At 51.1% G+C, this 27,315-nt stretch overlaps 1 protein-coding gene and 2 long non-coding RNA genes across 6 annotated transcripts in view; 2 read left to right on the top strand and 1 right to left on the bottom strand.

Moving 5' to 3' along the window:
* Positions 1-16: 16 nt before the first annotated feature.
* LOC127484348 (uncharacterized) lies at positions 17-8,082 on the bottom strand. Of its 3 annotated transcripts, none has more exons than XR_007911235.2 (3): positions 7,620-8,076; positions 2,358-4,529; positions 17-2,025 (listed from the first exon to the last, which is right to left on the bottom strand). It is a non-coding gene; the product is annotated as an uncharacterized lncRNA (long non-coding RNA). The 3 variants fall into 3 exon arrangements; XR_011383664.1 differs by having other exon boundaries at positions 17-3,865; positions 4,451-4,529; positions 7,620-8,066; XR_011383663.1 differs by having other exon boundaries at positions 17-4,529; positions 7,620-8,082.
* Positions 8,083-8,141: 59 nt separating this feature from the next.
* The window catches only part of GAS7 (growth arrest specific 7), a 248,566-nt gene continuing 229,392 nt past the window's right edge, over positions 8,142-27,315 (top strand). Inside the window, exon 1 of one of the 2 annotated variants that reach the window (XM_051824485.2) lies at positions 8,142-8,800. In XM_051824485.2, the coding sequence (XP_051680445.1) occupies positions 8,618-8,800 (183 nt within the window). In that variant the 5' untranslated portion in view covers positions 8,142-8,617. The remainder of the gene's footprint in view (positions 8,801-27,315) is intronic. The other variant, XM_051824489.2, reaches the window with a different exon arrangement.
* Positions 8,859-27,315, top strand: part of LOC138846210 (uncharacterized) — a 37,158-nt gene continuing 18,701 nt past the window's right edge. The window contains exon 1 of the long non-coding RNA XR_011383665.1: positions 8,859-27,315. This exon is cut by the window's right edge and continues 18,115 nt beyond it. This is a non-coding gene — a long non-coding RNA (uncharacterized lncRNA).

Genomic DNA, 27,315 nt, shown 5'->3' with positions numbered 1-27,315 from the left:
CCAGCTTCTGCCGCGCTGCTGGGGGGAAGAAATTCGGATCTGGCTGGTGTTGGAGAGAGAGAAGCAGATTGGGATCAATAACCAGGGGTGGCTCTGTGCATGTGCATGGACGCGTGCGTGTGTGCACGCAAGGGTGTCACATGCGTGTGCAGGTAGGGTAAGCAGGTGGTCCTGGGCCAAGGAGCCCTGAGGATGAGGCAGAGGCCCTGGGAGGGGCCTCAGTGCTCTGAAACATCTCTTCTAAGCCCTGGGGGTAGTGTGTGAAGTTTTCCAGACTTCAGATATGTTAATGGCGGTCAGCAAGCTGCGGTTAGGTTCTGGAGGCTCTCTGTTTATGTGGCTTCCTGTGTCTCGGTGGGGATTTGGTTATTTTCTCCCAAAGGGCAATGTCATTTGCATACTCCCCCTGGCTGAGGTTCCAGGCAGAGTGGGGACCAGCAAGGTGGAGATCTCTCTCCACACCCTCCGGGCAAGCACTCTCTAGCCCCGGTCATTCTGTGTCTTCTCCCCTTTCTTTGTGCTCTTCTTCCTTCTTCTTTCGCAAAGGAGCCCGACAGCTTTCACTGGGAACCCAGCCTTCTGGGGCTTCAGAGTTTGTGAGGGGTGGTCCTGGAAAGACCTGGGACAAAGCTGGGTTTGGTTTCTCGTTGTCTCCCTCGTCACTTCCGTCCCCTGTCCCTGTGTCCGGTGTATGCTCTCTCTCTTCTGTTCCCCATGCTCTTCCTTCTTTCTTCACCGACCTAATACTGCTTGACCTCCCCCTCTGCCTCTGCTTTGCTTCGTCTTCCCTTCCCTGCTTTGCGGTGGTGGTGGGCCTGGCAAATAACGCACCAACTACACCTCTCTCACATGCGTACCTTATGCTTTCTGGTGGTACAAAACCTCAAGATGATATGACAACCTTCCAGGTACAGTCTGAGGACTACATTAGAATACAAGGGTCGGGTGGGGGGGGGACTGGTTAAAATCAGATTCCTTTTGGGGAGGGAGGCGTTTGGTGCAGTAGTTAAATGCCACTTGGGACGCCACATCCCCTGTTGGAGTGCCTGGATTTGAGCTCCTGATTCCAGCTTCCTGCTAATGCAGACCCTGGGAGGCAGCAGATGTTGGCTCAAGTGGTTGGATCCTTGCCACCCAAGTGGGAGTTCAGGATCCTGATTTCAACCTGGTCCAGTCCTGGCTCTTGCAGGCATCTGGGGAGTGAAACAGCAGATGAGTGATCTGTTTTTGTCTTTGTCTCTTTCTGTGGGTCTCTGCCTTACAAATAAAAGAAACGCCTATAGGATTTTTTTTTAAAAAAGATTTATTTTATCTTATTTGAAAGACAGAGTTACAGAGAGAGGTAGAGACAGAGGTAGGTCTTCCATCTGTTGGTTCACGCCCCAGATGGCTGCAATGGCTGGAGATACGCCGACTGGAAGCCAGGAGCCAGGAGCTTCTTCCGGATCTCCTACGTGGGTGCAGGGGCCCAAGGACTTGGGCCATCTTCTACTGCTTCTACTGCTTTCCCAGGCCATCCCAGGCTGGATCGGAAGAGGAGCAGCCGGGTCTAGAACCGGCACCCATATGGGATGCTGGTGCTTCAGGCCAGGGCTTTAACTTGCTGTGCCACAGCGCCAGCCCTGCCTGTAGGATTTTAAAAATTATTTAATTCCTGGGTCACATCTCAGATTCATTAAGTCTCAATCTTTGGGGGCGAGGCCCAGGAGCAGATGTCATTTCTTTCTTATTTTTTTAAAGATTTTATTTATTTTATTTGAGTGGTAGAGTTACAGACAGTGAGGGGGAAGAGAGAGAGAGAGAGAGAGAGAATGAATCTTCCTTCCTTTGGTTCACTCCCCAGTTGGCCGCAATGATTGGAACTGAGCTGATCTGAAGTCAGCAGCCAGGAGCTTCTTCTGGGTCTTCCATGTGGGTGTAGGGGCCCAAGGACTTGGGCCATTTTCTACTGCTTTCCCAGGCTATAGCAGAGAGCTTGATCGGAAGAGCAGCAGCCAGGACTCGAACCAGCGTCCATATGGGATGCTGGTGCCACAAGCAGAGGATTAACCTACTGTGCATTGGCACTAGCCCCCAGATGTCATTTCTAACATGCTCCCCAGGCATTCTTACACATTCTTCAGTTTCAGAATACTTAGCTGGACCCTCTGGCCTTTCCATAAAGTATATGAAGTACATTATATAGTATTTTACATACACATGCAGTATATCAAGAGAGAGCAGCAGTCAGTAGCATCCAATGTACCCCATGCACCCTCACTAGCCCTCCCCCAAATAACCTCTCTTGACTTCTGAGAATTTCAAGTAAATGGACCCCTGCTGTCCATACTCTTTACCGATCAGCTTCTTTTGCTCACCATCACAGCTGTAGGGTTCCCTGATGCTAAATGTAGCTGACTTTCTTCATTCCATCACCATGTCACTACTTCCCCATTCTGCTGTCAATGGATACTGGGTTGTACTGGTTTGGAGCTCTGAACACTGTTGTCTTTTGGTGAACCTAGGAGCACACCTCAGTGGGTGTATATACCTGGGAGAGGAACAGGTAGGGCTCTCAGTGGGTGTATATACCTGGGAGAGGAACAGGTAGGGATCTCAGTGGGTGTATATACCTGGGAGAGGAACAGGTAGGGATGCTGTGTTCTGCTTTGCTAAAAACCACCAGTCTTATCATGGGCTTTTGCCACCAAGTACCAGAGCTTCCGGTGTAACTCATCCTCACTAATTTGTGGACTTTTCTGTTTTCATCTTCACTCGCTGGTGAGTGTGTACTGGTGCCTTCTTATGCTACTGATTTGCTTCTCTGGAAGACTAATGAGGTTGAGCATCCTTTCATGTGTTATTGGCCATTTGGGATCTTCTTTTATGAGATGTCTATTTAAGATTTTTTGTGCTTTTTTTTTTTTCCTGTTAGATAACCCACCTTGTCCTCACTGATCTAAAGCAGGGGCGGGGAACATGCAGCCCACAGGCCATACAAGGCCCATGAAATCATTGGGTCTGACCCTGCCAAGGCAACCGCAGGCAGGACTTGAAATCCAATAAATCTATAGCAGGCTAATTTTTAAGTTGATGATTGTGTATGGACTGTGAGTGATGTTATAAATATCCAAATGGCCCTTGGCAGAAAAAAGGCTCCCCGCCCATGAACTACAACATAGATTTTCTTTATATAAGCTGCCATATTTATCTCTCTATAAACACGCTAGCTTTTCAGGTTGTTGTTGAACCAATGCAAATGAGCGGAGAAAAATACCCTTGTTGGGTAAGTAGGTCTTCATTTTTATATATATATATATGACATATATACATAACATATATACAACATTATATAGTATATATAATTACTTTAATTAAAATATGTTATTGACAATTATCCACATTTATGGGGTACTGCGTGACACTTCCTTTTCTCTTTGTGCTCCTAGCTTACATATTTGTATGTTAACAGCTTCACTGAGATGTAATTTCCATACTAAAAAGTTGAGTTTTAAGTGAACAATTCAGTTATTTACTGAATTGCACAATCATCACCACAGTCTAATTTTAGAACATTTTCATCATCCCCAAAAGAAACCTGATGCTCCCAGCCCAAGCCCCAGGCAATCTCTAATGCATTCACTGTGTCTGTGCATCTGCCTTTTCTGGACATTTGCTATAGATGGACTCACACAACACCCGGATGTGTGCTTCTGAGTCTGGCTTCTTTCACTCACATAATGTCTTTGAGGTTCATCCATGCTGTAGCACGTGTCAGTGCGTCCTTCCTTTTCATGGCCGAGTGATATTCCATTGTATGGACAGACCACATCCTGTTGGTGTGTTCAGCAACCCAACGGGCATTTCAGATGTTCTCACTGTTTGGCTATTATGAATAATGTGGCTGTGAATATTCACTACAAGTTTTTATGTAGACTTGAATGTACTTCAAAAAGTTCATGGGACATGGAATCAAAAGATTATGCAAATGTTCCATGAACTTTTTAGAGACCCCTGACTATGCTTTCTTGTCTCTTAGGTAGATTCCCTAGGAGGGAATTGCTGGATAACATGGTGAATTTATGGTTGACTTTTTAAAAACAAAAAACATTATTTTATTTTGGAGGGAGGGAGAAGAAGAGGGAGAGGGAGAGGGAGAGAGGGAGAGGAAGAGGGAGAGAGAGAGAGGGAAAGGGGGAGGGGGAGAGGGAAAGGGGGAGGTGGAGGGGGAGAGGGGGAGAAGGAGAGGGGGAGAGAGAGACAGACTTGCCATCTGCTGGTTTACTCTATAGATGCCCAGGAACCAGAACTCAATCCAGGTCTCCCACGTGAGTGACAGGGACTCAACTGCTTGACCATCCCCTGCCGCCTCCCAGAGTGCACACTGGCAGGAAGCTGGACTAGGAGCAGAGCTTGGACTTGAACCCAGGTACTCAGGAATGAGAAGTGGGCTTCCCAAGTGGTGTCTTACCTGTCAGACCACATGTCCACCTCCCGTTTGACATTTTCAGAAGGTAAAATTCTCATATTTTTCTGCTATCCATAGGCTTCTAGAAGGGCATATAAGCCTGTTAAGTGTAGAAGAGAAATATCCACCCCCACATAATGATGAAATGCACGGTGTAGAGAGAAAGCTGGCTCTAGGGGGTGTCTAGTTGAATCCAGATGATCTTGTGTGTGTCTTTGAATCAGCCAGTATAGAAGATCTGACTACGAATGGGGCTCTGAAGTATCTATGCAACATGATTCAGGAGGGGCCAAATACCCACTTTTTGTAAGACTTAACCTTAGGCTTGAAGGGATATAAATGGAAATTTAAAACAAAGCTGCTGGGGCTGGCATTGGGGTTAAGCAGGTTAAACCACCACTTACTGCTGCCATCCCATATCAGAGTGCTGGTTTGAGTCCTGGCTGCTCTACTTCCAATCCAGCTCCCTGCTAATGCACCTGGGAAAGCAGTGGAAGATGGCCCAAGCGCTTGGGCCCCTGACACCCAAGTGGGAGACCCAGATGGAGTTCCAGGCTCCTGGCTTTGGCCTGGCTATCTGCCTCTCTCTTTCTCCCTCTGCCTCTCTGCCTCTCAAATAAGATCTTTCTTTAAGAGATTTATTTAATTTATTTGAGAAGCAGAGTGACAGACAGAGGAAAAGAACTTTCATCTACTGGTTCATTTCCCTGTTGCTAGGACTGGGCTGGGCTGAAGACAGGAACCTAAAATGCTATCTGGGTCTCCCATGTTGGTGTCAGGGCCCCAAACTCCACTGCTTTCTCAGCCACTTTAGCAGAGGGCTGGATTGGAAGCAGAGCAGCCAGGATTCAAAGTGCTGCCCTGATATGTGATGCAACAGGTGGCAGCTTAACCTGCTGTGTCATGATGCCAGCCCCGAAAAATAAATCATTTTTGAAAAGTGTTATATAATGAATTACCAGGACCGTTGAACCAGATAGTTACTAATAATGGTTAATACTTGAGTGTTTAATGCACCAGGCTTTGCTCTAAATGGCTCACACGCTTACTCACTTTATCTTAATCATGCTGTGATATAAGTAGTATGACCATTTTCTTTAAATGATAAGGAAAATCAGGCTCCGAGCGGCAGAGCAAATTGTCCTGGGTGGGTGGGGGTGGGGTGGGGGCACACAGCCAGAAAGTGGCAAAACTGGGGTTTGAATACAGGACGTCTACCATCTGTACCTTCAACCATGAGTTGCTGGGTCCGATCTCTAATTACAGGTGGTGCAGGGGAATCGGGGCTCCTCTCTGGCAGAGACAGGAGCGCCGCTGACTCTCGGTCTGGTCTTGCATCTATCAAGACTGACTCTGGGTAGCACGGAGAGCCCTTCTTAAGACACTCTTTGGGAATGAGTTCCAAGGATGTGTATTTTCTGGCTCTGCAGGGTGGCCTAGGGGAAGCTGCCCCGGATGAACACTGACCCAGAGATGAACCCGGTGCTGGCTCTGCTGTGGTGTGGACTGTGCCTGGGATGGTGGCCAGGTCACCTCCTCTGGGCCCAGGATCTCTACCTGTGACCTGGGGGGGCGGTAATCACCTCTTTCATTACAGGCATGAAAGGACAGGAATGAAGAAACTGACAAGCACGCTTAGTTTCCCTGCTCTAGGACTGCTTGGGCTGGGTCCTTTGGAAGCTGAGGAGGCTCAGGGTTCTTGAGTCTGAGCTGGATCTCCGGTTGCTCGGAGGCAAGCCAAAACTCCAGGTTTCAGTCTGCCCCACCCTGAACCTTGTCACAGCGTCAGGTGCGAGCCCTGCAGACAACCTGCGGACAATGGCACATTCCCTCCGCTACAGGGAATTTTATCCCCTTTAAAACTCAATCCAGTTACTCACAGTGGCGACTTTTAATACCAAATCAGACAGCTCTGCTTTTAGGGACTTCATGGTGATGGCTGTCAAGAGCTTGCTTCCTCACCCGGCTGGCCAAGCAAAAGTTCGTGGATTTGCCACTGATGGAATAACACATCTGCACTGGTCAGCTTGCTGATGGCCACACGCCAGGCTGAGGCTGCTCAGGTGACATGGCTTAAATGCAGACTGGGGCAGGCATTGTGGCCTATCAATGCCGTATGGGCACTGGTTCGAGTCCCAGCTGCTCCTCTTCTGATCCGGCTCCCAGCTATGGCCTGGGAAAGCAGTGGAAAATGGCCCAATTGCTTGGGTCCCTGCACCCATGTGGGAGAAGCTCCTAGCTCCTAGCTTTGGCCTGGCCCAGTCCCAGCTGTCAGTCATTTGGGGGAGTGAACCAGCAGATGGAAGACCTCTGACTTTCAAATAAATAAATAAATCTTTTTTTAAAAAAAAGCACATCACACCTCCACAATGACTCTCAAGACTAGGGAGGGCCTGGGCATGAGTATTTGCTAAAAGTTACGCAGGTGACTCCAATGTGCAGAATTGCGAACCACTGAACTAGGAGAAAGGGCCTGTGCCAGGGTGTGACTAAAGCATAGACAATGTGCAAATTATTTTTAAGATTTATTTTACTTATTTGAATGGCAGAGTGACAGAAAGAGGCAGGGAGAGACACAGGGAGAGATCTTCCATCTGCTGGTTCACTCCCCAGATGAACCAGGCTGAACCTAAGAACTAGGAACATCACCTGAGTCTCCCAGGTGAACGGTCTCCCTTAGCCATCTCCCACTGCCTTCCCAGCACTGGCAGGGAGCTGGATGGGAAGTAGAGCAGCCGAGACTCAAACTGGGTTGCAGGTGTTACAGGTGGTGACTTTTTGCCCCTTTGCCACAAGGCACACCCGGTGTGTAAAACCTTAAGGGTCCTGTAGCACAGGCTGACTGGCCCTGTGCATAGCGACACGAGGCTACAAAAGGCATGGTGTCCGAGCTTTGTGCCAAATTTAATAGGCAATAGGGAGCCGTGGAGGCCTAGTGAGCAGGGGCACAAGTGGGCAGTTAGCAGCATACAGAGCTAGTAAAGCCGTCCAGCGATTTAGAGGCTACGAAACACACACCACACTAGCAGAGAAACCACGCCTTCTTATTCTGCAGTCTTAGCTGCAGATCGACATTCCTCAGCACCCGAATCTACCGGTCTCTCAAGGGGCTCACCCAAGCCGCCTCTGTACTAAGGAACACCGCTTGTTGATTGACTAAATGAGTGTGAACCTGCATGACAAGCCGCGGGGGCTGGCTCTCGCTCCTCTCGCCTTCCCTCCGTTGCTCCCTACCGGCCAGCTTCCAGTTCTTCACCGAGTCGCTCTGCAGCTCCCTCCGGTGTCACTCGCCGCCGCAAACCTGTTTGTCACACGCGGCTCAGTTTCCGGTGAGTCAAGTTCAACCCCAGCTTCCACGTCCTCCGTGACGGCCACCCCCCCCACACACACTCCCTCGCAGCCACCTCTGAGGGGGCGCCCGCCGGCCACCGACACAGACCGGTGTTCCTCGGGGCAGCGGCCCGTGGGGTCGGCGGCGAGGGCGGGAGCCGCGTCCCCCAGTGACCAGCGCCGTCCGCGAGGGAGCGCCCGACCCCCGGCGGGCGTGGCCGCCCCAGCCCCGCCCACACCCTGCCCCGGCCTCGCCCACGCCCCGGCCTGGCGCGGTCCGGACACGCCCCCGCCACGCCCCCGCTCCGCCCCCGCGCCCACGGAGCCCCCGCCCGGCCGCCAGCCCCTCTCCACGTACGCCCGGCCCCTCCCTGCCTGCCTGCTTGGCAGCCGAGTCCGGCTGAGGGGGATGCTCCGGGTCCCACCTCCCCGGGGGAGCCCTCGCGCATTCCCGCGCGCCAGGGCGGCCCCGGCTTCGGCTAGCCCCGGCGGCGGCAGCGGCGGCGGCCCGCGTTCCGCGACCCAGGGAAGTTGTCTCCGGAGCCCGCGGCGCCTCCGTCTCCTCCCCCTGGGCCCCGCCCCCCCGCCCAGAGCTGGGATCTGCGAGCTGCCCGGCCCGGGGGCGTCGCCGCTCGCTCTCAGGAGCCAGCCAGTCTCCGCTTCCCCGTGCGCAGCGCGCGTCCCTCGCCGGCCCGGGATCCCCCGCGCACCCCGGAGACGGCGCGCGCCCAGAGCGCGGGAGCCCGGAGCGCTGGGTGCCTGGGACCCCGCGGAGCCGCTGGCCAGCCCGCGGGGCTCGGCCGGGATGCAGACAGCGCTGTGAGCCCGGGCGCCAAGGCCATGTCCGGCACCCGCTGCCGGACCCTGTACCCCTTCTCCGGGGAGCGGCACGGCCAGGGGCTGCGCTTCGCCGCTGGCGAGCTGATCACGCTGCTGCAGGTCCCTGACGGCGGCTGGTGGGAAGGCGAGAAGGAGGACGGGCTCCGCGGCTGGTTCCCGGCGAGCTACGTGCAGTTGCTGGAGGTAAGGGGCGAGCGCCGAGGGCCGGGACGAGGAGGGGTGGGGTGGGGGTGGCTGGCAGACCGCGGCTGCGGGCCTTGGTGCGCTCGCCTACCTGTTGCCCGCGCCAGGGATGCCGCTGCCGCCCCGGTCCGCGTGGCGTCCGGGGGGCCGCGGCTGCCGAGCCGACCTGTAGCTCCGTGCTCCGGGGCCCGGCGGAGGCGGCGGGCACCCCTCGGGGCGTGGGCGGCGTAGCCTCGCCGGGAGCGCCCCCCCCCGCGCCCCCCGCACCGGCCTCCGGAGCGCATCGTGGCCGATCGGACGAAGCAAAACTTGTTGCCGGTGTGTGAGTTCTGGAGCGGACGGGCGCGTTCCCGGCGCTGGCGGTGGTGGCCGGGGGCCAGCTGAAGGCTGCCCTCGCGTGCGGTGGTTTTGGGGAAGACTCATGGAGTACCGTGGTCCCGGAAATGTCACCGCCTATTCAGCCCGGAGCCCACCGTCTGCTGACTCCAGGGACGGTCGTTGCTGCTCCGGGTCGGGCTGCCCTGCCGCTTGGGGGCTGCCCACTTGCTGGTCAGCTGAGCCTAGCCGGCCACCAGCCTGAGCCCCATGCGCACGCTTGACCCAGCTCCCTGAAAGTGGCTTGCTCCTGGGGTTCCGGCATGGCCCCGGGGCTACACAGGACCAGCTCAGCTGAGTCAGCTGGCTGTCCATTGTCTGGGGGACAGTTGGATGCTTGGCTGTGTCCGCTCGTGCGCCGCTGGGCTCATAGTCACAGCCTGTGCGAGAGCCAAAGTTTCTAAGGTTGGGGTGGGAGGGACCCTTGCTCAAAAGACTGCTTGACCCCAAGGTTGCTGTCAAGGCCCAAGGGGTGAGCATAGCCGAACATTCAGGTAAATCGCTGTCCATATCATGGAAAGGGAAACCCGTTTATAATTTAGCCACCGACCTACTTCCCAAAAGAACAAAGTAGCAAATCTTGAGGGAGGATGCTCCCTGCAGCTAGTGGGGAGAAGGGAGGAGGCCAGATAGGGTGGCATGGCCTTAGGGTGAGTTAGCCTGAAAGTATCCCCTCTGAGGTCGTAACCAGACAGGGGAAGCCTGGCCTCCCGCAGGTGCCTTGTTTCTCCCAGGTCCAGAGGGGAACCACACACTGCCTCCTAAACGCCGAGCACCTCCAGCCGCGTGTAGGGGCTGCCAGCCTTTCACTTCTCCGTGCGTTGACACCTGTAGGGGTAGGACAGGTTCAGGTGCGTGGCTCAGCCTTCCCCGCTGCTGAGATCCAGATGCGTTAAGCAGAGCTCGCTCGCTGCCTGTTTCCTGACAAGCTGGAGTCTCCTTGTGTCTTGTTCGCAAGCTCTAGGAGAGACATATTTTGGGATTCCTTCTGGTGACCACATTTTCCCAGGAAATACTGATGTGGAAATTTGGCTGGTAGATGTCGGTCCAGTTAGGAGCGCTGGCTGGACTCAGCCAGCTGTGTTTTGGTGGCGGAGGAGCGGGTGGAGAGGCTGTTTGGGTGTTAGGGAGGAGGAAGGGAAAGGAAGACCACCCCCCCCTCCACTCTGAACAAAGCAAGATTATCAGCCTTGGCTGTGTCAGCCACACCCCCTGGCACATAAAGAGTTAGGAAATTTCAGAACGTTTCCAACTAGTAACTTGCAACAACTTCCATTTGTTGTGCACCTTCTAGATACTAGGCACCGGACATCCATTATCACCACTGCCCCTGGCGGCTCTGTGAAGGATGAGGTGCTATGCCCATTTTATAGGCAAGTATGTGGAGGCTGAGAGAAGTGGGGCCAGCTGCTTGCCTATTTGGTTAGCAGCTCAGATGGCTGGGCCTGTGCCTCTTAAACTCGATAGCCTGGGTTCGGCTGTGCTAAAAGGCTGAGAAGGGAAAGGTTCAGAGCCACATGGAACAGGGCAGGTGTAGCCCTCGTTGTCCACACAGTGGTGACACTGTCCCTTAGGGTAGGCTGAAGCGTGGAGCGTCCCTTCTGTTAACCCTGAAGCTTGAGTCTGCTCAGAGCCAGCTGGTTTTCCCGCAGGTGGAGGCTGGGGGGAGCCTGAGCCCTGAGGCTTTGGTATCCAATGGGACACGTGGCAGGGCCGGAGCAGTTGCAGTTTGAACGGGGAGGATCACGGATCAGGAACTTCGTGTCTGGGAACCTCCTACAAGAGCAGGCTGGACCTCCCAGCTCAGAGCTGGCCTGGGAGAGTGACAGGCAAGTAGCGTTCCTTGGTAGGCGGCGAGTCCTCGAGGCAACATTGGCTGGAAGAGGCAGCGCTTCCCAGAGAGGAGCTGGTGGCTAGACCGGCCCTCATCGTCAACCCTGGGACTGGAGGATTACTAGCAGGTGCTCGTCAGGGCAGCCAGAAAACCCCAGAAAGTGCACAGTTTTGGGAGGTGGGAGACCCCGTGGGGTGTGAGCCATGTGGGGTGCTTGGCTCTGAGCCTGCTAAGAGCCTGGAGTTCAGAAGCTCAGGGGAAACAAGTGGAGACAGAAGAGAGTCAGCCAGCCTCTTGTGGCAGGGATGGAGCGATGGGTGCCTGTCTGGGAATGGTACCTCCAGTGGGCTCCCTGACCCTTTGTACCTTTCACCCTCTCCTGGAAAGGAGGATACCAGGAAACCCCATCTTGGTGGAGGGGTGCCAGGCATGGAAGACGGGATGAGCAAGAGAGACACTCCCTAAAGATGTCTCCCTTGTTCAGATAAGGAAAGGGGAACCGAGAGGCCCTGGCTGTGCAGGAAGCAGACCTCATAGAAGGGAGTTGGGAGCAAACCCTGAGAAGGCTGCTGGGAGGAGGGTACTAGGGGCACCTTCTCAGCCAGGACTCCAAGGTCATGGTGGAATGGTACAGCACACTATTATTGGCTTGCAGAAAATGGTCTCCCCAGAAACCTCAGCCCAAGTTGAGATGCGTAGATGGACCCGATAGGCCCAAGGCCTCTGGCTGTCAGCTTTTCTGTCAATTAGGGGAATGTCAATTAGGGAAGGAGGTGGAGGAGGGAGACCAGATCTCCATGCTGGAGAAGATACGGAGCGTCACATGTGGCACCAGGACAGGCTGGAGTGCCTAACCAGGCTCAGGAGTCCCTTGTGGCCTGTTCTTACCTGGAGTGGAGAGAAGGCAGGGACTTACCGGATGTTATAAGGCATCAGCAAACCTTCCCAGAGCTTTTGGGAAATAATTCTGGGGGAGCAGTAAGATTGCAATGCAAATCCAATAGAGCTTTTCTTGATTTAGGTGCTGTGCTTAGAATCTAGGATCTGAACCTCAGAGGTGCTAACAGAACTGGCTTCCTCTCCATCTTCTGTTCTTCTCCCTTTTAGGGTCCCTGTGATTGTGCAGTAGGAGTTTGCAAAGAGTGGTTGTGGGAGTGTGGGCTGTGCTATGGATAACCAAGGCATGAGGCTTTACCTATTGCTGTGTAACAAGTCACCCCCTGAACTTCATGTATCCAAACAGCAGTTTATTATCTCACATGGTTCGGGGGGTTGGCAGGGCCCAGCTGGGTGGTTCTTCTGCCGGTCTGTCTCCATGTCTTTCCTGCAGTTGTAGTTAGGTGGCAGGTGGGGCTGGCGTCCTGGATGGTGTATCGGCCTGGAACCTCCGAAACAGCATTTGCACCTACCTGTGTGATGCCCTGGTGTTCTCTCCACCTGGTGTCTCCTCCTCTGGGGCCATTCCGCATGGCCTTTCTCTTGAGCAGGGTATTTGGAGTTCTTCCATGTGGCTAACTTCCAAGAACACAGAGGTGCAAGTTGCCAAGCCTTCTCAAGGCCTTGGCCCAGCACTGGCACATCAGTTCTGCCACATTCTGCAGTAAAGGGAGTCACAGGACCAGTTCAGAGTCAGTGTGGAAGGGAGGTGGATACGGTCTGGAAGCAGGGGAGGTGTGGTTTTTGGATGTCCGTTTTGCAGACCAGACACCTCATAAGGGCAGGGCAGGGACAGAGGGTCCATTAGAGGGGACGGTGAGTGCCAGACCAGAGTGATGTTGGAGAGAGCCCCTGGAGGGAGGTAGCATCCAGGAGACTTGGCCCTCCTGCTTCAAGTGCCTCTGTTATGATCCTTGGAGGAGTTTTGTTTTTTAGGACACCAGGAGTTTCTTTATAGAGGCTACAGGATAATTGATGCAGATGGCATTTAGATTATTTGAGAGACAGAGTCACAAGGGGTGGGGGGAGCGACAGTGAGAGAGTTCTCCCATGTGCTGGTTCTTTCCCTAAATGCCTGTAATGGCTACGGTTGGGCTGGGCTGGGTTGAAGCTAGTAGCTGGGAATATCAATCCAAGTCTCCCAAGTGGGTGGTGGTTGGAATTAACCTGAGCAATCATTGCTGCCTCCCAGGGTCTGCGTTTAACAGGAAGCTGGAATCGGGAGCCAGTGCCTGGAATGGAAACCAGGCACTGCGATATTGAATGCAGGTGTCTTTGCTGGTGCATTTGCCACTAGTCAACCCACCTACAGAACTGCTTGACAGCCACTGGGTGCTTGCTATGTGATCCACATTGATTTTAATACTGAGCCTTTCTCTCTGTAATATGAAAACCACCTACAATGGGAATGACTTTGTCCCCCGTGCCTGTTTTTCATGCCATCCACAAATCTGTTCATAAAAGGTATAATAAGGTCTGGGGCATTGTAGGGGGTGTAGTTGTATTGGAAAAGATTGTCATCCTGCACTCTATAAATTATCTTTATTTATTTGAAAGGGAGGGAGGGAAGGAGATAGAGAGATCTTCCATCCACTGGTTTACTCCCCAAATGCCCTCCACAGCTGGGACTGGGACAGGAACTCAGAATTCAGTTTGGTTCTCCCACATGTGTGGTTCCACTGCTTGAGCCATCATCTGCTGTGTCCCATGGTGCACACTAAGAGGATGTGAGTCAGGAGTCGGAGCTGGGACTCAAATCCAGGCTCTGATATGAGACGCAGGTGCTTCGAGCGGCGTCTTAGCTGCTGCACTGAATGGCTTCCCCCTACCCTGCCCTGTGCTCTGGGGGCTGCAGCCAGCATCTGTGTCTGCACACTGAGTGCCAGATTGGTCGTGTAGCCACTGAACAGAGTGTTCACACCGTGGGCAGAGGCTTCCTTGCAAGAAGTTGGCAGTAACCGCTGACCTCTGCTAACTCCCGTGTCAACCCGTGACATCTGTTTCCACCTGGTCACACAGAGAAGTTGCTGATCTTCTTGTCCTTTCTGTGGCCTGCAAAAGCTCTGCTTCCATCTGGTGCTTGGGAGGCCTTTGCCGCTGGAGATAGATGTGTTTGGTAGATCAGGTGGCCTTGGATGCGTGTGCCGTGCTGTGACTCTTATCTGGGCACTCCAGGGAATGCCACGCTCACAGCAGCAAAGCTGTACAGATGAGCTTCCCGACACGATGTCAGGGTGGTCCCCAGTACTTCACTGCAAGATTAATAGATTTCCTCTCTCTCTCCACCATCGTGAGGTTGCTGGGTTGGTGTTTACACCGATGGGGAGGAGGAGGCGGCATGGTGGCCAGCAGCTCCGTCTGGTTTGTTATTGGGTGGATGAGAATGTGGCCCGACGTTGTTGAGTAGTGTGAGTTGTAGGAAGAGTCTGTGGAGTCTTTTTTCTTTCTTTCTTTTTTTTTTTTCTTTTTGACAGGCAGAGTGGACAGTGAGAGAGAGAGAGAGAGAAAGGTCTTCCTTTTGCCATTGGTTCACCCTCCAATGGCCGCCGCGGCCAGAGCGCTGTGGCCGGCGCATGGCGCTGATCCGATGGCAGGAGCCAGGTGCTTCTCCTGGTCTGCAGGGCCCAAGCACTTAGGCCATCCTCCACTGCACTCCCGGGCCACAGCAGAGAGCTGGCCTGGAAGAGGGGCAACCGGGACAGAATCCAGCGCCCCGACCGGGACTAGAACCCTAGCCTAGTGAGCCACGGTGCCGGCCTGTGGAGTCTTAAGAAGAGCTACACACATGGGGGTGTCTCCTGTGTTACTGTTGGACGAAAATTTCTTGTGAGAGTTTGACATCCCAGTTCACTGTATCTGTTTTTCTTCTGGAGCTACAAACTGGTGTTCAGATTCAACTCAGATTTCACACATCAAAGCTAAATTCGTGGGGGCGACTTTGTGCCTAGTGGTTAAGATGCTGGTTAAGGGGCCTGTGTTGTGGCACAGAGGGTTAAGTTGCCACCTACAACACTCGCACCCCATATCAGAGTGCCTGTTTGAGCCCTAGCTTCTTTGCTTCCCATCCAGGTCCTTGCTAATGCACCTGGGAAAGCAGCAGATGATGGCCCTGCCATGCATGTGAGACCCAGATGGAGTTTCTGGCTCCGGGCTTTGGCTTGGCCCAACCCTGACTGTTGTGGCTATTTGGGGAGTGAACCAGTAGTTGAAAGATGTCTTTCTCTCTCTCTCTCTCTCTCTCTCTCTCTCTTCTCCCCCAACCCCCACTACGTTCTGTCACTCTGCCTTTCAAATAAATGAAAATGATGCTAAAAGATGCTTTAAAAGCCTGTGGTCTTGGAGACCTGGATTGAATTTCTGGCTCTCGGCTTTGGCTTGGGCCAGCCCCAGGTATTATAGGCATTTGGGGAATGGGCCAGTAGATGGGAGTTCTGTCTGTCAGATAAATGAGGAGGAGGAGGAATAGGAGGAAGAAAGAAAGAATAAGGCAGAGGAAGGAGGAAGAAAGAAGGAGAAGAAGAAGAAGAACTAAATTTATAATCTCACCTCTCCCCTGCCTGCACCCTGCAGACCTTTGTGAATGTCACCCCTTGCATCCACAAGGTCGCCGGATGCTTCCCCTCTTCCTTCCCTCTGCTGTGCACTAGGTGAGCAAGCCCTGTCTGCTCTCCATCGGGAACATTGCTCCAAGCCTTCTCCTTCTTAACTTGCCTTGGCAAACCTTTTCCGTAAAAGGCCAGGAAACGTTTTAGACTTCGCGGGCCAAGAGGCAACATCAAGTTGGAGCTGCCTCGCTGTGATCTGTAGTTAGTGCGCCAGAGGCAGTGAGAAGCAGGGAGAGGGCCCATATGGTCCCTGTCACAGCTCCTCAGCTCGCTGCTTTAGTGCAAAAGCTGCCACAGATAATCTGAAAACCAATGGGAGTGCTCGTGTTCCGATAAAACTTTATAGATGGACATTGGACTTTGTTATAATCTTTCTGTGCCATGAAATCTTTTTTTTAAGGATTATTTTATTTATTTGAAAGAGAGAGAGGGAGAGACAGAACGAGAGATAGATTTCCATCTGCTGGTTCACTCCTCAAATGTCCACATCTGTCGGGACTGGGCCAGACGAAAGCCAGGAGCCAGGAGCTTCATCCAGGTCTCCCACGTGGGTGCATTTGGGCTATTTTCTGCTGCTTTCCTGGGAGCACTGGCAGGGGGCTGGATCAGAAGTGGAACAGCTGGGATTTGAGCTGGCCCCTGTGTGGGATGCTAGCACTGTGGCTGGCAGCTTTACCCATTACAACACAGCACCGACCTGGAAGCATCTTTATCTGAGAGGATCAGACTATGCCAGGATGGTTAGAGAGTGGTGAGCAGGAGCAAGAGAGGCTAGACATGTGATAGAGAGGGAGACAGCTAGCAGAGAGAACCTGGGGAGCTGGCTGTTATCCAAGCATGGTGGAAAAGCCTTAGATTCTATGGAAGGGGATGGAACTTTTTTGTTTTGGAAAATTCCTGTAGACTGTGGGATGGGGAATGGAGGATAAGTGGGAAAGAAGGGGAACCAGGAGACCAGGAAGCTTGGAGCAGTGGAAGTGGAGATGATGAGGAGTTGGTGGATTTGGAAGGTGTTTTCCAAGTAGAATTGGCAGGTCTGGCTGTGAATTAGCTGGGGCAGGTAGGAGACAGAGTTGAGGGGTCTCACCTCTATCAAGTTAATTGTAATGCACTTTCCTTCCTTTATTTTTCCCATCTGTCAATCTTTTCTGCTTCCAGAGACCTTAAAGATTGAGGTAAAAGGCCAATACAAACAGGGGAAAAAATTCACATTGTCAGTGTAGAAAGTGTTTTTTTATAAGTTATTTAAAAAAAAAAGCCCAAAACAAAGAAGAGCACATCAGGATTAGAATGGGAAAAAAATACTTTAGATGCTTTATAATAAAAAATAGAAAGTCATCACCATATTGAGTCTTACTAGTAATGAAAGAATTACAAATTTAATTAAAAAGATAGCTTTAGGGGTGGGTATTTGGCTTAGTGGTTAAGACGCTGCTTGGGATGCCTGCATCCCACATGGAATGGTGGGGTTTGAATCCTGGCTCCACTCCCAACTCCAACTTTCTTCTCATGTGCACCCTGGGAGGTAGAAGATGATGGCTGGAGTAGTTGAGTTCCTGCCACGCATGTGGGAGACACGGATGGAGTTCTTGGCTCCTGTCTTCAGCCTGGCCCCATGCTTACTGTTGTGGGCATTTGGGGAATGAACCAATGGATGAAAGTTCTCTCTTTCTCTCCTCTATCCTTCGCATGAAAAAAATAAATAAAAAAGGAATAAAAGTTTAAAAAAGAGATAGCTTTAAAGAAAAATATTTAAAAAATGGAACAGGTACTGGCTAAAAGTAGGAAAATGATGTTTCATTACTTAAAAGCATTAACAGTGGAAGTAACCTCTCACCCAGGAATTCCACTTCTAGGAGTTTTGACCTAGGCAGCATCTAATAGGCAAGCTGTGAACTTCAGCATGCCATTTGTAGTACCATTTTTTTTTAAAGATTTATTTATTTATTTGAAAGTGAGTTACAGAGGGAGAAGGAGAGACAGAGGCAGATTGTCTATGTGCTGGTTCACTCCCTAAGTGGCTGTAATGGCTGGGGCTGGGCCAGGCTGAAGCCAGGAGCCAGGAGCTTCTTCTGGATCTCCCATGTGTGGGGGCCCAAGGGGCCCAAGCACTCGGGCCATGTTCATTGCTTTTCCCAGGGCATTAGCAGGGAGCGGGATTGGACGTGGAGCAGCAGGAACATGAACTAGCATCAGGGATGCTAGCATTGCAGACAGCAGCTTTACCCACTAAGCCACAACACTGGCCCCTGTAGTACCATTTCTGGTACTGCAATATTGGCCATAACCTAAATGTTCACTGGGAGGAACTGGTTAAAAATCAGTTTCACCTGTGTTTAGTAAGCAATCAGATACCCAGAAGTGGCTCGGTGCTTTATTGAAGCTGAATTTTTAAAGTGTTGATCCGTGATGCTGAATGTTTTCCTGGAGTTCGCATAGTTCAGATTTCTCCTTATGAGGAGGCCGACAGAGTGTAGTCCAGAAATGAATTGTTTTTGAAAAGCAGGGACTGTGTGTCCTGTGCATTCCCCAAGTATCCTTTTGTGGGAAGAACAGGTTGAAGGAATACAGCTGGCCCAGGGCCACATTCTTTTACATATCCGCAGGAACAGCAAATCTTTGTCTTGGGAGGGGTGGATTTGACTTTTTTTGGAAACAGCCAAAACTCATCGGAAGCCAAGTCTGGTGTGTCTGTGCCTGTGACTGTCTGTCTGTCACCTTGTTGTGGAAAGTACTTGAGGCAGCTTATCCAAAAGCATACGGTATGATGAGATAAAAGCATACATCATGTGGAAATCTGGGGATAGGGAAATATCAGGGTGAAAAGTGAGATGACCACGAATAAAGTTTGATAGGAGTGGAATAAAGTTTTATATGAGTGCCGTCCAGGTTACAGAAGAGATCCTGGCCTCAAGTCATGATGCATCTGAACAGTTTGCAGTGAGGAGTAACAGAGATGTCTGAAGTGTGGGTGTGGATGCTGCATCAGTGGGGACGGGGCAGGGTGTGCTGCTGTAACAACCCCAAATCTTAGCGTAACAGCACAGGTGTGCTTCTTGGATAGGAGAGGCGATTCGGGGCTACAAAACCCGCCAAGACCCGGGATGATGGAGCAACCACTGTTGGGAATCTTGCCAGGGCATTAAATAGCTCACGGTTCTAAAGCTTTTTTCCTGGGAGTGACACATGACCTGTGTGCTCCCATTTCAATGTCTGACATGCAACCTGACTTGGAGAGGGTGGGACAATGCAATCCTATCACAGACCCGGAAGAAGAACAGGAGCCAGCCGAATCGGTGTGGACCCAGGCTCAAGTGGCTGCTTCAGTTTCGGTGTTTTGTGACCAGAGTAGTGCTTCTCAGACTGAAGTCAGTGCCTGTGGAGGAAGGCTTCCAAAACTAAATTCGCCGGATCTCACTTGGGGCTGACTCTGTCTCTGTTGGCCTGGGCTGGAGCCTGGGGCTCTGCGTGTCTCAGAAGCTGCTGTGTGCTGTTGATGCTGCAAGGAGTTAGAAGACAGTGCACTCCCCAGCAGGTGCCCTTAGCTCCCGAGAGCCGTGGTTAGCTCCTACCGTGCTTTCCGATTGCCTTTGTTGGGGCTCCAAAAGTGATACCCTGGAATATGTACTTTAGCATGCTGAGTGCTTTGAACTAAAGGAGAACCGGCGTTTCTCTGCCCCTCCCCTCCATGCCCCTCACTCCTCTTTCCCTCCCAAAGTGTGGCAGGTGGGCCTCTTTCTGAAGTCCCTCATTCTACCTAACATCTATTTTCTCCAGAAAATTCACTGAATGGAAGAAAGAGTAGAATTGACACTCGACCCAGAGCCCAGGCAGACTCTGTCCCGGGCTGTTGTCTTTTCTTTGGGCCTATTTGTATCCCCTAAAAATGATGTCTTCTTCCTCCGAAACCCTCTTCAGCCCCCACTTTCTCTCTGCCATGAAAAGGGCATTTAAACTTCCACCATCTTGGGCTTCTTTGAGTTTTGGGTGACTCTCGTGTGCCTGCATGTTAATAAATTAGAATGCCTTCTCTCCAGTTAATCTGTTTATTGCCAGTTTGCTTTAAGGTCTCAAATTATCGAACCAGGGCTGGCGCCATGGCTCACTTGGTTAATCCTTCACCTGCGGCGCCCAGCATCCCATATGGGTGCCGGGTTCTAGTCTCAGTTGCTCCTCTTCAGGTCCAGCTCTCTGCTGTGGCCCGGGAGGGCAGTGGAGGATGGCCCAAGTGCTTGGGCCCCTGCACCCGCATGGGAGACCAGGAGGAAGCGCCTGGCTCCTGGCTTCGGATCGGCGCAGCACCGGCCGTAGCGGCCATTTGGGGAGTGAACCAACAGCAGGTAGACCTTTCTCTCTGTCTCACTCTCTCACTGTCTGTAACTCTGTCAAAAAAAAAAAAAATATCGAACCTTCCTAGGGTGGAAGGAAAGTTCCTTCATTCCCGCAACCTCCTCCCTCTCACACGCTATCTTAGCATCTCGCACACTGCTGTGTGTACTGGTAGATACCAGGTCTACATTTTTTTGAACAAATGAGGTTATCCTCTGACCTCAGGCTTCATGAGTTTTCTGCACATTAAGTACATTTATCACAACCTTGAACTCTAAAAAACAAGTTTTTATGTTTGTGTGCCTACTATGTGCTGTGCTTACTGCAAGGCTTGGGCAAGGCATGCAACTTGGGTTAGCAGCTCTTCTGCAGGTAGCCGTCTCCAGAGTGTCTGTGCAGGTGGTCTCCAAGAGGCCCCAGGTTCGCACTTGTTCTGCTGAAATGGAAGACCTTCCAGGATTTTAGCCTCCTTGGCTCTTTCTCAGATGCCCAGTTCCTCCTCCCTTCTTGTTTGCTGTCAGACGCACGGAGGACTCCAAGGTTAGTCAACAACAAGCACAAATCCTAATTAAGTTGTAGAAATTCTTTAGAGATGCTATTTTAAAAATTCTACAAGAAATGAGTCCTTGTCCTAATGGAATCATGGGAGAGGATACTTATTTTAGCAGTGGCTCGTGGAAGAGAGTCATTGAGGCATTTGTTTTTGATTTGTAATATAATTTAGGAATGGAAATAGGAAAACTTAACTTTTAATTTAGTTTGAGTCTACTGTTCTCATTTAGCGAGTGTTTCTGTTGATAAATAGATGCAAGCTCTCGTGGTGCTGGGAGGGAAGAATGCAGCCCTGTTGAGGAGTTGATAATCAGAGACATGCTCAAAGCATGTCTTGGGGTTCTCGTTCTACCATTTTCATGCCATACAGATGGTTGCAGAGAGCTGGGACTTGTGTTGGGGTATGGGCACATCAGAGCATACCGTCCACAGGGCTGGTGCTGTGGTACAGAAGGTTAAAGCCCTGGGCTAAAGCGCTGGCATCCTGTATGGGTGTCAGTTCTAGTCCTGGTTGCTCCTCTTCTGACCCAGCTCTCTGCTGTGGCCTGGGAAAGCAGTAGAAGATGGCCCAAGTCCTTGGGCCCCTGCACCCACATGGGAGACCTGGAAGAAGCTCCTGGCTCCTGGCTTTGGATAGGCCCAGTTCCAGCTTGCAGCCATCCGGGGAGTGAACCAGTGGATGGAAGACCTCTCTCTCTGTCTCTACCTCTCTCTGTAACTCTTTCAAATAAATAAAATAAAAAAGGGACATACCATCCCGTATTACTGGACATGCCATTGACCAGAGCTTTCCCAGTATCAATATACATACAGATCACAAGAGCTCCTGTTAAGATGCAGATCCTGATGTAGTAGGTTGAGGGTTGAGGCTGAGTCTGAAGAACATAGCAGACTCCCTGCTCACACGCAGTGCTATGTCTGCACTAACCCTTCTATGACTACGAGTGTGGGTTTCCCCTACATGTCAGGCATTTCTCAGCAGACACCAGCTGAGTCTCCTACAAATCACCTCTGGCACTGTCTACCTGGAGTTGAGCCAGATCTCATGGGTTAAGGGCTCAGTCCCATAAAACTGCCTCTCTCTGATGCCAGGCAGTGTCACCTGTATGGGAAGGCTTCGAAAAGCTTGTGATAATTTGCAGAGTCTTTTAATTCCTTTCTTACCCAAACTTTGGAAGCCACCTTATTCTTCTGTCTGGCTGGCTATGTATCAGATTTCCCATTACTTTTTTCTTAGGTTCAGTTAATTTGCTAGGCCAGCTCACTCTCTGACCAGTTTATTATAAGAGACACTGCAAGGATGCAGGTGCACAGCCAGATGAAGCGATGCATAGGGCATGGTATGGAGGACAGGGCCTGTCACCCTCCCAGCGTCTCCTTGTATTCAGCAGCCTGGAAGATCATCAGATCTTGTTGTTCAAGAGTTTTTGTAGAGCTGATGTCGCCAGCTTCCCCCTCCCCTCTCCCTGAGCTTGGTGGGTGGGGCTCAAAATTTCAGCCCTCCTGACCATCTAATCACTCTTACTCCTTCTGGGGACCATTCCCATCTTGGGCTATCCTGGGCTCCACCCTATGTCATCTCAATTGCATAAAGTTAGATGTGCTTAAAAGGGCAAATTATGAACAATAAAAGACTCTTATTCCCAGAGTTTTAGAAGCTCTGTGTCTGGAACTGGAGACAAACACCAAATATATAGTCAGACCAGGTACACAGTGGCTTGATGGCGATGCACTCTGAGAAAGGTGTCTGGCAAATGCTTTGCTAGGTGGTCTCATCATCGTGCACACATCATAGATTCTGCTAACTCAAACCTAGCAGGCACAGCCTCCTATATACCCAGGCTGTGTGGTGTAGGCCGTGTGTTTGGTATTATGCGTTATGTTACACATTATGATCTGTGTGTGAATGGCATTTCATATTATGCCACCTTGAGATGTTGTATTTCCAGGTAGTGCAGCTGCTGCTGGTCTCTGGGCAACAATTTGAGGAACGAGACATTTGAGTTCCCTTAGGGTTCTTCAGTTTCTCTGCATGACATGCTAAATCCTGGAATTAGATTGGATTTAGTTTTCTTTCTCTCTCTCTTAAGTGGATTAAGATGAGGACACACAGTGTCATGGAACGAACACAGGTTTTGGAATCAGACCTCTCTTTAAGTACATTTAATCTGAGGATGGAGTCATGATGGTGGCTGGTGTTCCTGTTTGGCCTACAGGAGGTCCCTAATAATGCAGGGTGGATGTTGGGCTCAGGAGGGCTTTTCTGGGGCCTGGCAATGGAGGAAGTGCAGGATTCAGCCAGGAGCAAGGTTGAGGGGTGGGGAAGGGTGGTGAGTGACAGGAGGGGGCAGGCACAGGGTCCTGACTGCAGTATGGACCGCACGGCAAAGAGAGAGCCCAGGATGGTCATGCCAGATACAGTATTAGGAAAAACACACAGTGGGGCTGTGGCCTCCATGTCCTGTAGGGATTGCTACGGGGTGCTTTGTGTAGTTAGGTGTGGGGGCTGGAATGCGGGCTATGCTGTCACCCTCAGTGCATGTTGCTGATGCCATGTTCTGGGGTTGGGCAGAACCTCTCTACATGTGGGCAGCAGAGTGCAAGGCAAGAGGGTGGCAGCTCTGGGCTTGGGTTCCAGCCCCTGGTGCCTGTGCAACCCTGGCTCATTGCAGAACCTTAAATTTTGGTAGGGTCCCTGTGAGTCTCAGGGAATGTGCAGGAAGAGCCCCGTGCCTCGTGCACGCTCTGCAAGCAGACTTTACATTTCTCTATGCTCTGGTGGTCATGCCCACTTGAAGGCTGAGAGCTGCCAGTTCCCTGGGGCATCCACCGAGGGGCCGCTGAGGTGGGGCAAACCCAGTTCCATGAACGCCCCTGGGTCTCAGTACAAAGCCATCTGTCTGGGTGCGGCCCTGTGGCCAAGCTCTGATCACACAGGAGTCTTGTTTTGTGCAGGTTTAGATTCAGTAGGTCTGGCCTGCGAGTCTGCCTTCTTCGCAGGCTTCCAGGAGTCGCTGCTGGTTTGGGGCTAACACTTGGCATTGCACTTTCTTGGGGGCGATTCAGGGCATAGGGCCTATGAGTTAGAGCAAGTGGGGCTGCAGCTGCTACTGCCCATTGCTCATTTATTTGAAACTTTTATGTAATGCTCGCTGCTGCTCAGGCTGGGCCAATTAGTCTTAATAGCTTCTTACCTGGGTCTGATGGGCCTCTGGCTGCCTGGACACCCCCAGAAGAGGTTCTTCTTGTAATGAGAAAAAGGCTGTTTATCGGGAAAGGTGAAATTCGAGAGACGGTAGCGTTCCTTTTCCTTGTTTGTGCCTGTTCTTGGAGCAAAGGAATGGTTGGTTTCCAAGGACTACATGGAAAGTCCCTTTCTAAGGTGTTGCTATGGGGCCCAGAATCTGTCCCGGGCCTGTGTTCTAGGGCTCTGTGCTGGAGGTGGCGGTGCTGCCATCAACCCAGTGTCTCGTTCAGCCCCGGATGGAACTCTAAGGTCTTTGCTGTCCTAGACTTAGCTGCTGGCTTCTGCTGCTGGATTACTGCAGTGGCCCCTCTCAAGAATGGTGCCCTTCTCTGCCGTGGTTGTTCCAGCCAGTTTGATCACACGACTCTCTTGGTTAAGACCTTTTGTGCATTTTTTTCATTGTCTGTATGGTAAAGCCGAGTGTCCCTTATCCCAACTGTTTGCGAATGGCAGTGTTTCAGTTTTCAGATTTTTTTTTTTGAATTTTGGAATATTTGCAGTGGAATTCAGTTATGTTGCAGATATACCCTATACACACAGACTGAGGGTAATTCAATACTCTGTGTTTGGACTGTGGCCTGGCACATGAAGTCAGGTGTGGGATTTTCCACCTGTGATGTCATGTCAATGCCCAAAAAGTTCTGGATTTTGGAGAATTTTGGATTTTTGGATTTTGGGTTAGGGATGCTTGACCTGTGCAAGACCTGAGCTTTGTTTACAAGGCACTTCATGACCCAGCCCTCGCCTGCCCCCCAAGCTGCATCTGCAGCCATTGCTCCTCCTGCATGCTGGGAGGAAAGCCACGTGGAGCTACCTAATGGTGGGCTGTAACTCTGCTTTCTCTTGCTTCTGTGCACAGACGGTTTCTTCTCTCTGAAGTGACCTTTCCTATCATCTTTTACCTCCTCTTTTCTCTTCCCTCCTCCTTCCTTTCCCTTCCTCCTCCTCTTCCTCCTTCCTCTTCTCCTTCTCCAATAGTTACATGAATCAGCTTTTCACTACTCAACAAATAACCTGGAGGAGCAACTTAGAAAGGAACAAGGCTCGGGGGCTGTTGCTGTGGTGCAGTGGGTTAAAGCCCTGGCATCCCATATGAGCGCCGGTTCAAGTCCCAGCTGCTCCTCTTCCAATCCAGCTCTCTGCTATGGCCTGGGAAAGCAGTAGAAGATGGCACAAGTCCTTGGCCCCTGCACCCATGTGGGAAACCCAGAAGAAGCTCCTGGCTTCGGATTGGCACAGCTCTGGCCGTTGCAGACATCTGGGGAGAGAACCAGTGGTTGGAAGACCTCTCTGTCTCTACCTCTCTCTGTAACTCTGTCTTTCAAATAAGTAAAATAAATCTTTAAAAAAAAAAAAAAAAAGAAAGGAACAAGGCTTATTTCAGCCTGTGTTTTTGGAGGTTCACAGTCCAAAATGAAATGGCCCTTTCAGTCTTGTGTCTGATGAGGGCAGTGGGTGGCGGAATGCTTGCAAAGGATGATCCATATGGGGGTCAAGGAGCAGGGGGAGGGGGAAAGGGAGAGGGAACAGGCTCATTCATGTCTATTTCACTTCTCATGAAACCGGCATGATTGACCATGGGGCTTCACTCCAGAACCCAACCCAATTTAGTCGCCCTCCCCCCACAGAGGTCCCATCTGAGATACCACTGTAAGTGGATCAAAACCACACCCTCTTTGGCACCATTAGTTTATGACTTTGGGGCTTATATGTCTGTGTGACTTAGGGAGCCAAGTCCTGTTCAAACTGTAGCAATAGCTTTATTGAGATACAAGTCACATACCATTGAAAACATACAATGTATTTTTTAGCATATTCCTGCAGTTGCATGACTGTTACCATCATTCATTTAAAGATATTTTTATAACGTTATCATCCCTAAAAGAAGCCCATACTTAATTAGCAGTCACTTTCTAATTTCCCCCCAGTCACCCCGGCCTTACGAAACCATTAACCCACTTACTGGTTCTGTAGATTTCCTGTTCTGGAGACATCATGAAAGTGCATCACTTAACGCATGGCTGTTTGTGTCTGACTTGCCCCTTAGTGTAACATTGTCAGGGTTCATTTGTGCGGTAGCCTGTATTCTGACTTCTTTCCTTTCTGTGGCTGAATAACGTTCCCTCGTATGGATGGCTAGCCCTCCTCTGACATCCCTTCATCGGTGGATGGATATTTGGGTTGGTTCTGTTTTGTGACCACTATGAATATTGCACCTATGAACATTTGTCTGCAAGTTTTTGTGTGGATGTTTGGGTTTAGTTCCCTTGAGTATATATTTGCAGGGTCTTGTAGCAGCTCTGTTGAACAGTTTGATCAACTGCTGGACTGATTTCCGAAGCAGTGACTCTGTTCGACAGTCCAACCAGCAGTTTTTGAGAGTTGTAATGTCTCTACATCCTCGCTAACGCTTATTAGATATTGTCTTTTTTCTTTAAAAAAAAAATTGATTGGGACTGGTGCTGTGGCGTAGCGGGGTAAAGCTACCACCTGCGATGCTGGCATCCCATATGGGTGCTGGTTCGAGTCCCGGCTGCTCCACTTCTGATCCAGCCCCCTGCTAATATGACTGGGAAAGCAGTGGAAGATGGCCCAAATCCTTGGGCCCCTGCACCCATGTGGGAGACCCAAAAGAATCTCCAGGCTCCTGGCTTCGGATCAGCCCAGCTCCGGCTGTTGCAGCCCTTTGGGGAGTGAACTAGTGGGTGGAAGCCCTCTCTCTCTGCCTCTGCCTCTGCCTGTCACTCTGCCTTTAAAACAAATAAATCTTTAAAAAAAAATCATTTATTTGAAAGACAGAGTGACAGAGACAGATAGGAGAGACAGAGATCTTCATCTGCTGGTTCACTCCCCAAATGCTTGTAACAGCCAAGGCTGGGCCAGGCCAAGGCCAAAGAGCTAGGAACTGTATCCGGGTCTCCCACATGAATGGCAGGGACTCAAGTACTTGCACCATCATTTGCTACCTCCTTGATGCAGTAGTAGGAAGCTGGATCAGAAGCGGAGTACCCAGGACTTGAACAAGGCCCTCCCTTAGGGAACACAGATGTCCCACACAGGGGCTTGACCCACTGTACCACAATTCCAGTCCCGTTATCTGTCGTGTTGATTATAGCTATGCTGACGGGTTTGAAATATCTCGTTGTGATTCTGAGTCACTTCCCTGGCGGTTAATCGTGTTGAGCGTCTTTTCGTGTGCTTACATTTATCTTATTTGGAGACATGTCCGGATTCTTAGCCTGTTTTGACCTGGGTTGTTCATCTTTTTGATATTGTTCCCTTTCTTTTCTTGTTCAACCAGATTAACTTTCTGAGGATATAAGGGAAAATACCCCATTTCTCCTGTACTTTTTTTTAAAAAATTATTTATTTGAAAGGTAGAGTTTACAGACAGTGAGAGAGAGAGAGAGACAGAGAGAAAGGTCCTCCTTCCATTGGTTCACTCTCCAAATGGCCACAATGACCAGAGCTGCGCCAATCCGAAGCCAGGAGCCAGGTGCTTCCTCTTGGTCTCCCATGGGGTGCAGGGCCCAAGCACTTGGGCCATCCTCCACTGCCTTCCCGGGCCACAGCAGAGAGCTGGCCTGGAAGAGGGGCAACTGGGACAGAATCCGGCGTCCTAACCGGGACTAGAACC

Source organism: Oryctolagus cuniculus, chromosome 17 (assembly GCF_964237555.1).
Source record: "Oryctolagus cuniculus chromosome 17, mOryCun1.1, whole genome shotgun sequence".
NCBI classification, from domain to species: domain Eukaryota; kingdom Metazoa; phylum Chordata; class Mammalia; order Lagomorpha; family Leporidae; genus Oryctolagus; species Oryctolagus cuniculus.
Note: the sequence above shows the minus strand (reverse complement) of the source record. Positions and strands in the feature narration are given on the sequence as shown.